Source organism: Cannabis sativa, chromosome 9 (assembly GCF_029168945.1).
Source record: "Cannabis sativa cultivar Pink pepper isolate KNU-18-1 chromosome 9, ASM2916894v1, whole genome shotgun sequence".
Classification (NCBI taxonomy): domain Eukaryota; kingdom Viridiplantae; phylum Streptophyta; class Magnoliopsida; order Rosales; family Cannabaceae; genus Cannabis; species Cannabis sativa.
This window is the reverse complement of record NC_083609.1, coordinates 44,153,759-44,172,131: the sequence shown is the minus strand read 5'-3', so window position 1 is coordinate 44,172,131 and position 18,373 is coordinate 44,153,759. Positions and strand designations below refer to the sequence as shown.

Sequence of the window (18,373 nt, the reverse complement as noted above, 5' to 3'; positions counted from 1 at the left end):
GGTAAATGCATGGGCGTTGTGTGACTGATATGCCTTGGTTGCATCGTGCTATTTCTAGGCCGAGAAAGAAATGTAGGCTGCCTAGATCTTTTAGTTTAAAATGAGAGTCTAGAGTAGAAGTGAAATGTTTTAATTCTTCTAGACTATTGGTAGCAACGATGATATCATCGACATAGATTAGTAAGGCAAGGAAGATCCCTGTTTTGTATCGAATAAACAAAGAATGGTCATTCTTTGATGGGACGAATTTTTGTTGGAGTAGGGTACTACTGAGTTTGGCATACCATTGGCGAGATGCCTGTTTCAGACCATAAAGGCTTTTGTTAAGTTTGCAAACTGCATTTTTGGAATGATACCTTTGGGGGTGTAGCCTTGGGGTAATTTCATGTATACATCTTCATGGAGATCACCATGAAGGAATGCATTGTTGATGTCCGTATGATGGAGATGCCAGTTTTTGAGGGCAGCAAGTGCAAAGAGTAATTTAAGAGTGTTGAACCTAGCTACAGGTGCATAAGTCTCAAAGTAATCAATTCCTTGTTGCTGAGTGTAACCTTTGGCTACTAGCCTAGCTTTAAGGCGTTCAACAGAGCCATCTGGATTGTATTTTATGCGATATACCCATTTATTACTGATTGCATGTTGTCCTGGAGGAAGGGGGACAACAATCCATGTGTTGTTGGCTTCTAAAGCATCGATTTCATTATCCATTGCTGTGTTCCATATCTTTTGTTTGCAAGCTTGTGAATACGATTTTGGTTCAACAAGGTGAGCGGCAAGGATAGCTGCTTGAAATTGTTTAGAGAACTTTTTATATGATATGTAATTTGCAATAGGATAAGAAGTGGAAGGTGCCTTTGTTTGAGTTTGGCATATGTAGTCTTGTAAATGGGCAGGGGGAATGGATTTTCGACCACTTTTGGTGTGAATCTTGGGGTTGGGTATAGCAGATGGTGTTGTTGGTATGGCTGCTGGGATTTCAGCAATTGGAGAAGGATTTTGTTTATTTTCATCAGATTTGTCTGATAGTTGGGTGGAAATATGTGAGTGTGGTACAACAGGTTGTGTTGTTTGGATTTTTGCTGGGATTTCAGTTGTGGGAAATTGATGTGGTACAACAGGTTGTGTTGTTTGGGATGCTGCTGGGATGTCAGCAGTAGGAAATTGATGGTTTTCAGTTGCATCAGAGTTGTCTGATGGAGGTAGAGAGATAAAAATCTGTCTATTTGATGGTTTATATTTTGATGGCCTTGTTTGAGAGGGAATATATTTTCATAAAAAACTACATCTCTTGAGTGGAAGATGGTGTGAGATTGGATGTCAAGAAGACTGTAAGCTTTCATGTTGTCACGATAACCTATGAATATACAGGCTCGAGCCCTTGGTGAAAATTTATTTGGGATGTGAACGTGTGAGGCATAAGCTAAGCATCCAAAATTGCGTAAGTGATTGTATTGAGGGGATGTGTTATGCAGCAATTCATAGGAGGTTTTATCATGTAAAAGAATGGATGGTGTCCTAATTATGAGATATGTTGTTGTCTTGACCATATGTCCCCAATATAATAAGGGTAAGTTGGATTGGAAGGCTAAGGCACGGGCTACTGTGAGTATATGCTGATGTTTATGTTCCACTACAACATTTTGTTGTGGGCGGCCAACACAAGAGTGATGATTGAGAACTCCTTTGCTTGCATAGAAGCTAGTGAGAGTGAGTTCTTTGGCATTATCTGTTCTAACAGATTTGATGTCTGTTTTGTAATGAACTTTAATATGTGTGAAAAAAAAAATTGGATGATCATAGGGGCATCGGATTTTGCCTTTAGTAGGTATAACCATGTATACCTTGAGCGATCATCAACTATAGTTAAGAAATATTTGTATCCTTCTATTGAAGGTAGGGGGTAAGGACCCCAAATATCTAAGTGAATGAGATCAAATATTGTAGCAGCAAAGTTATTATTGGAAATAAAGGGTAGTTTTTTTTGTTTTGATAAATGACAAGTAGGGCAATTAAAGGTATTTGCAAGAGATTTAGATGAATTCAACTGTTTATTTATTTTGTTTGTAATGGTTACAGACGGGTGTCCAAGGCGTGTATGCCAAGGGTTTTCAATATGAACATTACATACAGCTGGTTTACAGTTGATATTATTTAGTGATATAGCTTCTTGCTGAGTGTAGTATAGTTTCCTTTGCTTTTTAGCTATCCCAGTCTTCGATGTCAGTGAAGGGCCCTGGACATAACAAATGGTAGGAGTAAATGTTAAAGTGAGGGATGTGTTGTGTAACAATGCACTGACAGAGAGTAGGTTGAATTTAAATGTTGGAACATATAGAACATTTGATATTGTTATAGTGGAATTTAAGATAATTGTGCCAGATTTTTCAATGGTCACTGAAGTGCCATTGGGTAAGGTAACCTGTGAAATTCCGTATTTTAATATTCCCAGTTTGATTATTTAATTAAATGATTAATTAAATGCGGAATAATAAAACTGGTACTGAAAACAGTTTTCTGTAGTTACAGAATGCAACTCTGTAACTCCAGAGAAACCCAGAAAAACAAACAGTGCATAAAAGTAAAAACACACAAGATTTTTGTACGTGGTTTCAACAATCCTTTCAGATTGTTACTAGTCCACGGGGCCACGCCCAGAGATAAGATTCATTAGATCGGTATCAAAAATACAAAGTAATTGACTTATGCATAAATAGACTCCCTCTTATTGTATGCCGCAAGCTTGATGTATTCCACCTACTAACCGAATCTTGATAAAACTCCAAGAGCTCGAACTCCCTTCGATCACCTTGAAGAGTGCTTGAATCCTCCCGATTCAAGGCTTAAAGGCTATCTCCCGAAAGCCTATACAACCATCTCCCGAAGGTTGTGTGCTTGTATCCTCCCGATGCAAGACTTCAAAAGCAATCTCCCGAAAGCTTGTAAATACCCTTCTCCCGAAGGTGCACTGATGTTCTTCTTCGTTGTAGACTTGAATACAGACTCAAGACAATACAAACAACAAATAAACAGAGTAAGAGTAGAACAACTCTTCTCTACAAATCAAAGACTCTCTTTTCTAAAGATATGAATGGAATTCAAAGATACAAGAGAGGTACCAAGAGAGGTACTAAACAAAGACACTCTTTCCTTAAGATATGAAAGCAATTCTAAGTGTATGAAAGAGATACAAAACCTAGCTACTATAAGATGTATTTATAATGAATATACATCTCATAGACAGCTTACATTCGGTCTGAACAAGACCTCAACCCACTAGAAACTTCCCTAAAATAATTCTTCAATCAGTCCAGGAATTTCCGTTTCTGTACCTACAGAATCGTGGGCAGTAACTACAACTTTCCTTTTATAGAAAAGGAAAGTTTAGCTCCGGTTTTCTCTTCAAGAAACCTGATCTAAGAAAATGGGAAACTCAACACAAGATCAGATTACACAGCTGGTTAGATAAAAACGAAATGGGTAACCAAACTTACCATTTTTACCTTTTTTCCAAAAATAGGAAAGCTAGACAACTTTCCTTTCAAGTTTGAATACACCAAATAGGAAACCATATTAATGTATACCAGCCGAAAATATACAATGAATAATAAAATATTTTTGTCAATTAAATATGCCAAAAATGGAATTAACAATCTCCCCCTTTGGCACTTTGATTGACAAAACATTTTATTATGAGAAAACCTGCATCAAGTGTTAGAAACCAAAGCAAATAGCTTTTTAAAGATACAAGAGTATAGAAAATACTCCCCCTGCATGAAAGCTCTCTAACACATAAAACATATAACTTTTTTTGGACGGAAAAGCTTGCAAACCGAAGAACACAACTTTTTAAATGGAAAAGTGTTAAACCACAAACAACTTTTTAAACGGAAAAGTGTTAAACCACAAACAAGCAACTCCCCCTAAAACCAAGGGTCCAGAGTTGTAACAAAGAGTTCAATGAATCCAAAAAAAATATGACTACTCCCCCTTTTTGTCTATCAAGGAGCCAAAGATAACAAAAACAAACATGAACAAAGTCATAAATTCAAATAAACATTAATAAAAGGCAAAAGATAAAAGATTGAACCACTTATTCATCATCATTGGGTCGGAAGTATTTCATGATGTTGTCCATCTTCCTAAGAAGCAAGGCCTGACTGGTCTCCATTCTTCCCAAACGCAAGTTGAATTCTGCCATTTCTGTAGGAGCAGAAGTGGAAGCAGATCCAGCAGCAGGATCATTTGTAAGACCAGGGGAAGCAGACCGAGCCTTTCTTTGAGCAACTTTTCCTTGAGGAGGCTTCTCAGGAATTTTGAAAGTGGTTCCAACAGCAGGCATCTCAATTGATTCATTCTCAAGAATCAATTCCTCTTGATCAGATAAAATTTTATAGATTAAGTGAGGAAAAATGAGATTGAGCCTAGGTTTCTTACCCTTTCGAAGAGAGACAATTTGCTCCCAAATCATGTCAGCCAAATCAATTTTAGCACCAATTGAAACTTTATACAAAAAGAAAGCAAGTTCATTTGAAACATTTACCGGATTGGAGCAAGGAAACCAATTGGATAGGGCAAACCTCATGAGAGCAGCATGTTGATAGGTGAGTTGAGACATATGCATGGTGTCGGAGAGTTCAATTTCATTATCACCAGAGAGATAACCGAACACCTTTTGACGATCAAACTCCACATCAGTTGGCTCAATTCCCATAGGCAAATTGAGAGCCTCAGCAACATCCTTCACAGTGAAGGAATACCAGTGTCCTCTGACAAAAACTTTGCCAAACATGAAAGAGTCCTCATCGAGAAACTCATCAGTGATGTTAGCATAAAATTCCTTCACAATTCTATCCACATACCCATCAAAACCGATCAAGGTATCTACCCATTGTCTTTCTTTCAACATGTTATACACTCCAAAAGGTTTATGAGCAATAACATTAAAATTTTTCTCCACAGTAAAATTCCTATTCTCATAGAATTTCATATCTCTAGCATGATCATTATAACAAAAATAATGAGAGTGAGGCTTGAAGTTATCAAGAGAAATACCAGAGGGCCTCTTTCTTTTCTGTGGAAGAACAGGATTAGAGACAATGGGCCTTTTTCCTTTGTCCTTCTTTGGAACAGCAGGAGGCACTGGAGCAGATTCTGTAGTGACAGGCTCAGTTTCTGGTTCTTCACTCTCGGATCCAGAATCATCAACAACAGGAAGATCTTTGGGCACAAATTCTTCACTTGAATCGGACAAGCCCTCTGAATCATGATCCTCCTCACTTTCTTCTGGTTCAGAATCCGAGGAAGAGACCGAAGGGGGATTCTCCTTGAGATTTTTGGCCTTTGAAGATGAAGAAACCACCTTTTTCCCTTTGGATGCAATTTTAGGTTTAACCACTTGAGGCTTTGAAGGAGTGGAAACCTTGGACCTTGTTCGAGAACTCACCGTGGGCAAGGTCACCAAAGCTTGGTCGACATTAGGAGCACCATTCGAAGAGGAGGACTTCGACAATGTGTGATCGGATGAATGGGATTCATCATGATCACCCAACCCAGGTGTTGGAGAAGCAATAGGCGAGGCACCAACAAGAGGAGATGAAAATTTTGCCACTGATTTTCGAGCTTGGGTCTTCGATTTCTTGGCAGACTTCGTCGGAGCAGAGGACGAACCAGAAGCTCCGGTTGCTGGAGCAGGCGGCGCAGGCGGAGACACCGGTGAAGCAGAAGCAGAGCCACGAATGGGCTTCTTGGATGGTTGGGCATTCTTAGTTTTGGCCATTTTTTCTTTGAAACCCTAGAACACAAACCCTCTTACTTTGAACAATGTTAGACTTTTGAGAGAAAACAATAAAAAGAGAAGAGAGAGATGTGATCGTGGGATAATGGGGAGTTGAGAATATATAACTTCCAATTTTAAATGCCCAAAATTTAAAAAAAAACTGAAAAGGAAGGAACTTCCTTACCTTTGACCCACGTGTGGAGAGGAAAAAAAGGAAACCAAAAAACATTTTTCAAAGTTTGGTCAATGTTTCCTTAAATGAAAAAAGGAAACCAACAATCCCCACAAAATCTAAGAATTTAAAGGCCCTTACCAAAACCGAAATTGCCACCAAAAAGGAAACCAACAAATAGTTAATTATTTAATTACAAGTTTCCTATACACACCAAAAAGACCAAATCTCCACAAATAAAGGAAACATTCTAAAATAAATACAATTAAAACATGTTTCCATAAAGTAAAAAAAATAAAAGAAAAATATACAAGGATTCGAAAATGAATTCGAAAAAAAAATATGCCCCCCTTTTTCTTTTATTTTTTCAACAAATGCCCCCCAAAGAAAAAAATGCAAATAATAAACAAGAGAACACACCAAGACACAAAAAGCACTAATCACCACTTAAGAGCAAAAATTGTGTCTAAGAGCATAATGAAACATAACAAAAAAATAACAAAAATTTTTAACAAAGCTCACTTGACTACTCGATCACAAATTTCTTTTTTTTTTTATTGATTTTTTTTTATTTTTTGATTAAAAGACAGAAAAATAAAATAACCTTGATATTTTTGCAGCTAGAATTCACAATGTCCATTTGTCTTTGTCCCTGATGAAAAAATCAAACTCATAAGAATAATCAGAAATTAATTTATCAAACTAATGAAGTAATAGAATGACGTCATACCGGTTCACAGGAAAAATTGACTCCATCACCAAGAATATTAACGCACATTAAACAGTATGTAATAGCTTTATAACACCATTTTCGAGAATAAACAAATTTTACCACAAACTGTGTCAAGCATTAGTGTGTGAAAGTGTAAGCAGGGAACATTGCCCAATTTGTCAAAAAGACTTTTTCTGATAAATTGTACCCATAGGAGACGCTGTCACACTACCTCAATGGTAGCCCTTTTCAATGGTAGTGTATCTTCTACATAACTCCTAATTACATAGTTCCAACTTACTCAGAGATGGCTTTCACACATTGAGATAGGTAGCTCTATTCATCCAATGGAGCTTGAACACACAGTTTTTGAACAACAACATTCGAAAATGGTAGCTTACATAACACTGTTTGATGAACCTGAATATTCCTGTGAGGAGTGGACAATTTTCCTGACAAACCTGTATGACATCATAATATTACAACATTAGCAATAAAATAATGACTGAAATTCTTATAAGGTTGAAATTTTCTTCTAGGACAAAGACAAGACATTATGAACTCTAAGACAACTCAAATATCAAGGATTATGGAAAAATAAAAGCATTAAACAGTACAAACCCCTAAGGATTTCCTTAGAGAAATAAATCGGACCGAGTCAAGAGCTTTAGTAAAAATATCTGCAATTTGTTTGCTAGTTTCAACATATTCTAAGACAAGAATTTTATTTTCCACAAGCTCTCTAATAAAGTGATGACGAATGTCTATGTGCTTAGTGCGAGAGTGTTGAACAGGATTCTTAGAAATGTTTATAGCACTAGTGTTATCACAAAAAATGGTTAAAGTTTTCAAATCAAACCCATAATCTGCCATCATTTGTTTCATCCATAACAATTGGGTACAACAACTACCCGCAAAGAATGTACTCACCTCTGCTTTGTGGACAGAGAGATTGAGTTTTGCTTCTTGCTATGCCATGAAACCAAATTGTTTCCAAGATAGAAACATCCACCACTAGTACTTTTTCTATCATCAGCATTACCTGCCCAATCAGCATCACTAAAGCAAACAAGGTTAGAATTAGTGTCTTTTGAAAACCAAATCCCAAAATCAATAGTGCTATTTACATAGCGAATGATTCTTTTCACAGCAGAAAGATGGGATTCCATGGGGTTAGCCTGATAACGTGCACAAACACCAACACTATAGCAAATATCAGGACGACTAGCAGTGAGATAAAGCAAACTTCCTATCATACTTCGATACAGAGTTTGATCTACCTTTACTCCTTGTTCATCTTTGCTTAATTTCAAAGTTGTGCTCATGGGAGTGTTGGTATGTTTGGCTTTTTCAAGGCCAAATTTTTTCACCAAATTCTTCGCATACTTACTTTGAGTGACAAAAGTTCCCTCATCTGATTGCTTCACTTGAAGACCGAGAAAATAAGTGAGTTCACCTACCATACTCATTTCGAACTCCTTTTGCATTTGGGAAACAAAAACCTGCACTTCAGAGTTAGAAGTAGATCCAAACACAATATCATCAACATATATTTGAGCAACAATTACATCAGAATTAATGTTTTTGATGAAAAGTGTTTTATCAACATTTCCTCTCTTGTAATCATGAGAAAGCAAGAATTCAGTTAGACGCTCATACCAAGCACGTGGTGCTTGTTTTAGACCATACAAAGCCTTGTCTAACTTATAAACATGATCAGGAAAATGTGGATCCTCAAACCCTTTAGGTTGTTCCACATACACTTCTTCTTTTAACAGCCCATTCAAAAAGGCGGATTTGACATCCATTTGATACAATTTAATACCAAGAATGCAAGCTATGGAAAGAAGTAACCTGATCGATTCCAGTCTAGCTACTGGAGCAAATGTTTCATCAAAGTCAACACCCTCAACTTGAGTGTATCCTTGGGCAACCAACCTTGCCTTGTTTCGAATGATAGTGCCAAACTCATCACTCTTATTTTTGAAGATCCACTTGGTTCCAATGATGTTCACAAACGGTGGTCTTGGAATCATTTTCCAGACTTTGTTTCGAACAAACTGATGAAGCTCATCCTGCATAGCTAAAAACCAATCTTCATCCATTAAAGCTTCTTTTACAGATTTAGGTTCTAAAGAAGAAATAAAACATAAAAATTGAATTATATTGGCATATTTTCTTCTTGTAACCATGCTCTCATCCAAGTTTCCAAGGATGAGATCTGAAGGATGATTCTTTTTAACCCTGGAGGATGGTTCCCTCTGAATTGGATCAGTGATTGAATTTAAAGGATACTCGGATTCTTTTGTTGTTGGATTTTCTGTAGCAACAGATTCCTGCACAGTAACCTCGACGACTGCTTCTGAAGCTTCGTCAGGTTCCTTTTCCTCAGCAGCAGGTTTTTCAAGCAAATCTTCAATCTGTTCTTCTGTGGAAAACTCAGAAAAATCTTTTAGATCATCAACAACAACATTAGCAGATTCCATAACAGTTTGGGTTCTCATGTTATACACACGATATGCCCTACTATTTGTGGAATATCCTAAGAAAACACCTTCATCACTTTTAGAATCAAATTTACCAATGTAATCACGATCTCGTAAAATATAACACTTACATCCAAACACATGAAAGTGACTTACATTTGGTTTCTTACCTTTCCAGATTTCATATGGTGTTTTGTGAGTACACAGGCGCAAGAATACTCTGTTGATGGTATAGCAAGCAGTGTTAATGGCTTCGGCCCAAAGGCGCTTTGTGAGCTTCTTGCTATTCAACATTACTCTAGCCATTTCTGCTAGAGTACGATTCTTTCTTTCAACCACTCCATTTTGAGGAGGAGTTTTAGGAGCAGAAAATTCATGAGAAATACCGTTAGCTTTACAAAATTCATCATATACGGTATTTTCAAATTCCTTACCATGATCACTCCTAATCCTAACAATTTTGCCAATGTTACAATCTTTTTCAACTCGTAATTTCAAACACAGAGTTTGGAAAGCTTCAAAAGTATCAGATTTTTCTCTCAAAAAATCCACCCATGAGAATCGAGAAAAATCATCAACACAAACAAAAATATATCTTTTACCATTTAAGCTTTCTACCTGGATTGGACCCATTAAGTCCATGTGCAAGAGTTCGAGAACTCTGGAAGTATTCACATCTGGGACACTCTTGTGAGAAATTTTCAGTTGCTTACCTAACTGGCATGGACCACATTTTCCCAATGACTCTTTACCTAATTTAGGTAATCCTCGAACAATCCCTGAAACAGATAATTTTTTCAGATTTTTAAAGTGAATGTGACCAAGTTTTTCATGCCATAGGTCAGTAACATTTTCAATGACAGAATGACAAGTGGCATGCGTAGTGAGAGTATAACAATTATCACTAGATCGCAGCCCTTGTAACACAATTTCATCAAGAATATTATATACATAGCAATGATTGCTATCAAAGCTCACAGTATAACCCTGATCACAAATCTGACTAATGCTAAGTAGATTAGCTTTTAGTCCTTCAACCAACATGACATTCTTTAGTTTAGGAAGCCCTTCGAACTTGAGTGTTCCCATTCCTATGACTTTACCAGTAAGACCGTTACCAAATGTAACTTCTCCACAGTCCATTGGTCTTAAGTTCACAAGAAATTCTTTTTCACCTGTCATGTGTTTGGAACAACCACTATCAAAATACCACATGTTAGAAGCAACGAGTTTTAAAACAAGTAGAACCTACCAAGCATTTGTTTTTGACAACCCATTTTTGTTTTTGTAAAACATGTTTATTTCCAATGTAATTAGATTTAAACATGTTATGCATGGTTATGCATTTAGGTCGAATGTGACCTTTTACTCCACAAAAATGGCAAATAGGAATGAAACGTCTTCCTTTCCCTTTGAAGTTGTCAAACTTACCGTGATGCTTCTTTTCTGTAACAACAGAATGCTTTGCTGTCGAGACAGAGACCTGCGAGGTAGAAACAGTTCTTCCAGAAACAAAACTATTAGTGGTATTAGACACAGGTTGATTTGGAACATAACCCAGCCCAGCATGATTGGTTTGGCCAGATTTTTGAATTTTTTCAAAGATGGTGGAACCTGGATTTAACATTTTAACATTTTTTTTAATGTTATCAATTTCCTTGGTTAAAGAAATAATTTTTGACTCTTTTAAGGACAATTCAGATTCACAACATTTGAGTTTATCTTCCAACTCATTAATGTTGTTACACAAAATTTTATTATCTTTAACCAGGGAGCGATTTTCAGCACTAGTTTCCAACCACTTACCAAACATTACCTTGTAGGATTCAATCATGGAATCCTCATCAATTTCTGACTCATCTGATTCGGATCTGGATTCTTCCTTGTTGTCATTGATCAGGATATTGTTCAAGCAAATGCTTTTTCCTTTTTCCTGCAAATTTCTTGACAAAACACTTGTTAGGACAACTTTTTCTTTTTCATCCTCACTACTCTCAGAATCATCACTCCAAGTAACATTCAATCCCTTTTTATTTTTCTTTAAGGTATTAGCACATTCAGATTGAGTGTGACCAAAACCTTCACATTCTCTGCATTTAATACCTTTATTGTTAGATGGAAAAGGTTTAGAGGGAATGTTACCAGAAATGTTACCTTTTGGGTTCTTTGAAAAGAACTTTTTATTTCCACCAGATTTCAAGAATTTTTGGAAATTTTTTGCCAATAGAACCATTTCATCATTATTTTCATCATCAGAAGCAATATTTTCAGAAGCATTAAAGGCAATACCTTTGCTTTTCTCATTCGAGAGATTTTGCTTACTCTTTTTCTTGATTTGTTGATTCAACTCAAAGGTTCTTAAAGATCCCATGAGTTCCTCAACCTTCATTTTGCCAAAATCTTTTGCCTCTTCCATTGCAAGCAATTTTGTATCAAACACGTCGGGAAGAACTCGAACAATTTTTCGAACCAAGACAGATTCATCTAGTTTTTCTCCCAAGGCAAAAAACTCATTAGAAATATCAGATAATCTTTCATAGAAATCATTTAAAGTTTCAGTATCTGACATTCTCAATTCATCAAATCTAGTTTGAAGCATGGTAAATCGTGATCTCTTTACATCAGCAGTACCTTCAAATTGAATTTGAAGGATTTCCCATGCTTCTTTTGCAGATTCACAAGATGATATTAATTTAATAAAACCTTCACCAACACCATTAAAAATAGCATGTAAAGCCTTATTATTATAACCAGACAGTTTTTCATCTTCAGTGGTCCAACTGAGTTCAGATTTTACCTGAGTATTACCTTTTTCATCATTTTCAGTAGGTTGAGACCACCCTGTAAGAATAGCTCTCCATGCTTTCTCATCTTGCGATTTGATGAAAGCTCTCATCCTGACCTTCCAATAAGGATAATTCGACTCATTCAATAGAGGAGGTCTAGAGATGGAACTTCCTTCTGCAAACAAAGACATCTCACACAAAACAAGTTAAACGGAATAACCTCAAGATCTCACTAAGAATTTAGTGACTTGCTTCCGATACCAAATGAAATTCGTATTTTAATATTCCCAGTTTGATTATTTAATTAAATGATTAATTAAATGCGGAATAATAAAGCGGTGCGAAAACGATTTTACGTAGTTACGGAATGCAACTCCGTAACTCCGGAGAAACCCGGAAAAACAAACGGTGCATAAAAGTAAAAACACACAAGATTTTTGTACGTGGTTTCAACAATCCTTTCGCATTGTTACTAGTCCACGGGGCCACGCCCAGAGATAAGATTCATTAGATCGGTATCAAAAATACAAAGTAATTGACTTATGCATAAATAGACTCCCTCTTATTGTATGCCGCAAGCTTGATGTATTCCACCTACTAACCGAATCTTGATAAAACTCCAAGAGCTCGAACTCCCTTCGATCACCTTGAAGAGTGCTTGAATCCTCCCGATTCAAGGCTTAAAGGCTATCTCCCGAAAGCCTATACAACCATCTCCCGAAGGTTGTGTGCTTGTATCCTCCCGATGCAAGACTTCAAAAGCAATCTCCCGAAAGCTTGTAAATACCCTTCTCCCGAAGGTGCACTGATGTTCTTCTTCGTTGTAGACTTGAATACAGACTCAAGACAATACAAACAACAAATAAACAGAGTAAGAGTAGAACAACTCTTCTCTACAAATCAAAGACTCTCTTTTCTAAAGATATGAATGGAATTCAAAGATACAAGAGAGGTACCAAGAGAGGTACTAAACAAAGACACTCTTTCCTTAAGATATGAAAGCAATTCTAAGTGTATAAAAGAGATACAAAACCTAGCTACTATAAGATGTATTTATAATGAATATACATCTCATAGACAGCTTACATTCGGTCTGAACAAGACCTCAACCCACTAGAAACTTCCCTAAAATAATTCTTCAATCAGTCCAGGAATTTCCGTTTCTGTACCTACAGAATCGTGGGCAGTAACTACAACTTTCCTTTTATAGAAAAGGAAAGTTTAGCTCCGGTTTTCTCTTCAAGAAATCTGATCTGAGAAAATGGGAAACTCAACACAAGATCAGATTACACAGCTGGTTAGATAAAAACGAAATGGGTAACCAAACTTACCATTTTTACCTTTTTTCCAAAAATAGGAAAGCTAGACAACTTTCCTTTCAAGTTTGAATACACCAAATAGGAAACCATATTAATGTATACCAGCCGAAAATATACAATGAATAATAAAATATTTTTGTCAATTAAATATGCCAAAAATGGAATTAACAACCTGTTTATGAGTTGTCATATTGTGAAGAGAAGAAAAACATGTGATATGGCAACAAACATGGTGAGTAGCACCACTATCTAGAATCCAAGATGTAGGAGAAGAAGGATTGATTTTACCAGTAATGTTGTTGACTGCGGGTTGGTCTGATGTTGATGCATCAGTAGCAGGTTGGAGTTGTTGGGTCAGCATGGAAATTAGTTGCTGGCATTGTGCTTGAGTCAACTGGGAGTCAGTTGTGGAAACTTGATGGGTTTGAGGACGAGATGTGGAACCAGAATCTGGTTTCTTGTGATTGTTGGAGTCAGATCTTTTTTTTTTTTTTTTTTTTGAGTCAGTTGGAGTCAGATCTTGGTTTTCCATATTCAGGTGGAAAGCCATGGAGGAAATAACACTTGTCCTTATAATGCCCTGGTTTTTGGCAATGAGTAGAGTGAGGGCGAGGCCGTTTGTTCTTGGATGTTTGATTTGCAGCTGGATCAGTGCTGAGTGTGGATGTTGTGGCTGTTGTAGCAGCAATGGGAGGGATGTTGCGATTACCCAAAGTTCTTTGTCTTTCTTGGTGGATCACCATAGAAAAGACTTTGTTCAAGGGTGGGCATGGATCAATAAGCAAAATTTGGTCTCGAACAGCATGATAAGATTCATGCAGACCTTTGAGAAATTGCAAAACTTGAGCATGATTTATGTGATCATGGTTTTGTGCAGCAGCAACACAAACACATGGTATTCTTGGCCGGAGTTTGTTAATCTCATCCCAAATAGCCGTGAGTTTAGTGAAGTAAGCACTAACAGATTCATCACCTTGATGAAGATAAAGAAGAGATTCATTGAGTTCAAAGATTCTAGGGCCATTACCTTGATTGAATCGGTTGTTGAGTACAGTCCACATCTCTGCTGCTGTGTCGAGGTACATGATACTTGTTTTGATTTCTGGGGAAACCGAGTGAATGATCCACGACATAACCATTTGATTGCATCTATTCCAGGAGTTGTACAGAAAATCATGGAGGTTGAGGTAAAGATCCATCAAGAAATGGTGTTTTGTTTCTGGCGCCAATGGAGAGTTTGAAATCACGCTACCATGGCTGAAAGTTACGATCAGTGAGAACCGGAGTGGCAAGAACCAAACCAGGGTGATCTGCATTGTTGAGAAAGTAGGGAGATCTCACATCTTCGTATGCAGGACGATCATGAATAGGAGGTCGAGAATCGATCGCAATGGATCGGGAATCAGGAACTGGATTTTCAGTTCGAGTTGTGTTGTCAGCGGAGGTTTGTTGTGGCAGAACTGGAGCAGCATCGACCATGGGAGGATCATTGGTGGTAGCTGGAATTGTGGTTCGAGTTCTCGCCATTGATGAGTGTTTGAATGTGCAAGATGAAGTTTCTTGAAGCTTCAATAGTTTGCATCTGATACCATATTAGCTTTGAAGGGCAGAAAGAAATTGAATTTTATTGATTGGAAAAATTAGATTACAATGGCAAAATGACTGCTATATATAGCAGAGTAGAGTCGGTGGTGAAATAACTAACCAACCGAATATATAACAGATATTAACAACCATAACTAACTTAACTAACTAAGCCTCAGTCTCTAAGAATTTATGATTTCTTTGCTAGATTTTTTGTTTCATTTAACTATTAAACAATAATTTTAAATTTATACGATCTTATATAATGTGGTATATATAGACACGGATAGGTTACATAATATGATTTCCTAATCCTAGTTAATTTTAAAATTAATAAAAAAATTTAATTTAATATAGACACGGATGGCATAGATTACATAATATAGTTGCTAATCCTAATTAATTTTTGAATCAATAAAAAATAAAAAATAAAGCCAAAAACGTGTGATATAGATTTAGAATTATTGCTTTTTATAAAAAGTAATAAAGAAAAAATAAGAGAATTTTAACTATTAAACAATAATTTTAAATTTATACGATCTTATATAATGTGATATACATAAACACAGATAGGTTACATAACATAATTTCCTAATCCTAAATAATTTTAAAATCAATAAAAAATTTAATTTAATATAGACACGGATGGCATAGATTACATAATATAGCTCCTAATCCTAATTAATTTTTGAATCAATAAAAAATAAAAAATAAAGCAAAAAACATGTGAAATAGATTTAGAATTATTGTTTTTTTTTTTAAAGAAATAATAAATAAAAAATAAGAGAATGAAAGAAAAAATAAATATATGGATTATTTAAATAAAAAAAAGAAAGAATTAAGGAGAGAACAAATAAGGTTAATTAGAGAGATTTTAGACCGCCACGTCACCGTCTCATACTTCTCCTTTATATATACTAGGTAATATAGCCGCCCTTCGTACGATTGGTTTTAAATATTTAATTTCGTGTTATAGTTTAAATATTTTATTTTATTTTATTGAGTTATTATTAATAAATAAAGTCTTATAAAATTTTGAAATGATGACATAAAAATAAAAATTTAAAATTTTCTGATAGTATTTAAAGTTTAGATTCATTTATAGAATAAGTTTTACAAAAATAGAATAAATTGATTTTATAATTTAAATAAATATGAGATCACTATAAATTATTTAAATATTTTTAATAGACTGTTATTGTGAGATTTAAATAATTATCATAAATAATTTTAATTAATATATATTAAATCCAGTTCACTTTAATAATTTTTTGTTTTCTTTACCTTAATTTACAATTAAAAAAACATACCAAACAAACTGTAATAAAATCAGTATTCTTAGATGTGATTAATTAGAAATGTGTTGAATACTATAAAGTATAAAATTTATGTGGTGTAATTAATGAAATTATAATATAATTAAGGAAAAATTTATATTTTAGCTATGTAAATTAGAATAAAAAAAAATTAAAATCGCTATCACCATACTTCATTTGTAGTTATCGCTATATTCAAAGTCATTATCACCACTGTATATAGTTATTACTATATTCAAAGTTGTCATTACTGCGTATCTCATTTATAATCACTACTAAATTCAAAAAAAGTTATCATCACTGCATATCATCTATAGCTTAGAAAGAAGAAAGTAATTTAGGTTTATATACTTAGTCTTGAGATATACGGTTAAGAGAAGATTGATACATGATTTTATATTTTTTTTAACTAATTTATAATAATAATAATAATAATATTTTTAAAAAAATTGAATTGTATGCGTGATAATAATATCATAATAGCTTTATATATATAGATTTTTATTATTATTTTAAATAATTAATATTTATAAACTTATTAAAAAATTAAAAAGTGAGAGAGTTAAGGAGAGATTAGATAGATGCATTTAGAGTAATTCTAAAGCGTCATGTCAACGTCTTATACTTCTCCTTTTATATATATTAGTAAACAACTCGCGCTTTGCCGCGGTTGTTTTTAAATTTTCTCATATAATTTTTTTTTTTATATTTTCTCTAATATTTTTAGATAATTCGTTAAAAAAAAAATATTGTTTTAAATAATTTTATAACATTCTTTGTACGGTTTTTTGATTAAAGTATCTGAAATTATTATGATATGTTTTTTTTATATTGTTAATTTTTTTATAAAGTATATATATTGTTGTGTTTTTGTATATTGTTATTGTAAGTAATTATAAATGAAATCTATGTTTTTTTTATTCTTTATTAAAATACTTTTATAATTTTAATAAATTAATAATTATTTAATTATTAATCAATTAATTTTAACCATCTTAATGATCAATTATATAAACTTAAATAAATTAACGTAATTGTCCTCATATGATTTAACCTAATTAACCTAATTCAAGATTAGAAATTTAAAGAGAAAAAAAAAGATATTTTAGATATTTTTTAGAGTAAGTACAATATAAAAATAAATAAAAAAAGAAAGTAATATAACAATATATAACATTTTAAGTAAAATAACAAATTAAAGGTCAAATACAAAATAGACTTGTAAATTAATTGAGTTGCTACAAACTCACTCAATTTAGACCAAATTCTATGCCTGTACCAAATAAAAAAAATTGAAAAAAGAAATTTTATAAAAATAAAATAAAAATGTGTATATATATATAAAAGAAAGGCTAATTAAGATTTTTGTCCTAATAATTTAGTAGATATCAAAGTCTAAGGAGCATGGTTTAGTATGAAATTTGAGAAAAGTCCTTAAATCCTAATTAGCCTAAAAAAAATCTTAATTAGCTTAAAAAAAATTATCAGCCTCATGCTCCTGTTTTCAGTACTTGTTTTAAAGCGCCAGGTCAGATATGTGGATACTTCATGCGGTAATTTCAAACATTTATCTTCAAATGGTAGTTTAGATATTTTAATTTTTAATTATTTATTAACTTTATTTTATATTTATCAAGTTTTTATTAATAAATTAATATTATAAAAATTTAAAATGATAAAATACAAACTTAAATTTAAAATTTTAAAATATTTAATTTATTGAGAATATTTAAAAAATATTGTTTACAATATAAGTACTATGAATATAGAATGTATCATTTATGTAAAGTATTGTTGATTTATATTAAATCTATACAAATTATTTAGATATTTTTAATTAATATATGTTATAAAATTTATATTTATATATATCACTTCGTAATTTAATCGTTTTTGAGATCAATGAATGATTGCCTTGCACACCCCACGTTAATTTAAAAAAAAAAAAAAAAAAAATTGTATATGAGAGAAATTGTGTGATAAAATAATACTATAATTAAACAAATAAAGAGCTTGAATAAATTATATGACGAATAAGTTATAACAATCACATAATTAAAATTATTGGCAAGCTTACGGTGTGAGGAATTTAGGAAGATGAGGTCATATGATTTGGTGATGTTTATTGTAGACTGGTGATAAGTTGTGTTTATTGCACTCACTGTGTGGTTCACTTGTTCGTGGTGCACAGAGATTGCCCTCCATAATGAGAAGGGTTG

At 33.9% G+C, this 18,373-nt stretch overlaps 1 protein-coding gene across 1 annotated transcript; it reads right to left on the bottom strand.

Moving 5' to 3' along the window:
* Positions 1 to 13,757: 13,757 nt before the first annotated feature.
* Positions 13,758 to 14,387, bottom strand: LOC133031413 (uncharacterized). Its single transcript, XM_061104904.1, has one exon. It carries the CDS (start codon positions 14,385 to 14,387, stop codon positions 13,758 to 13,760), a length of 630 nt encoding a protein of 209 aa, XP_060960887.1.
* Between the last annotated feature and the right edge of the window lie 3,986 nt (positions 14,388 to 18,373).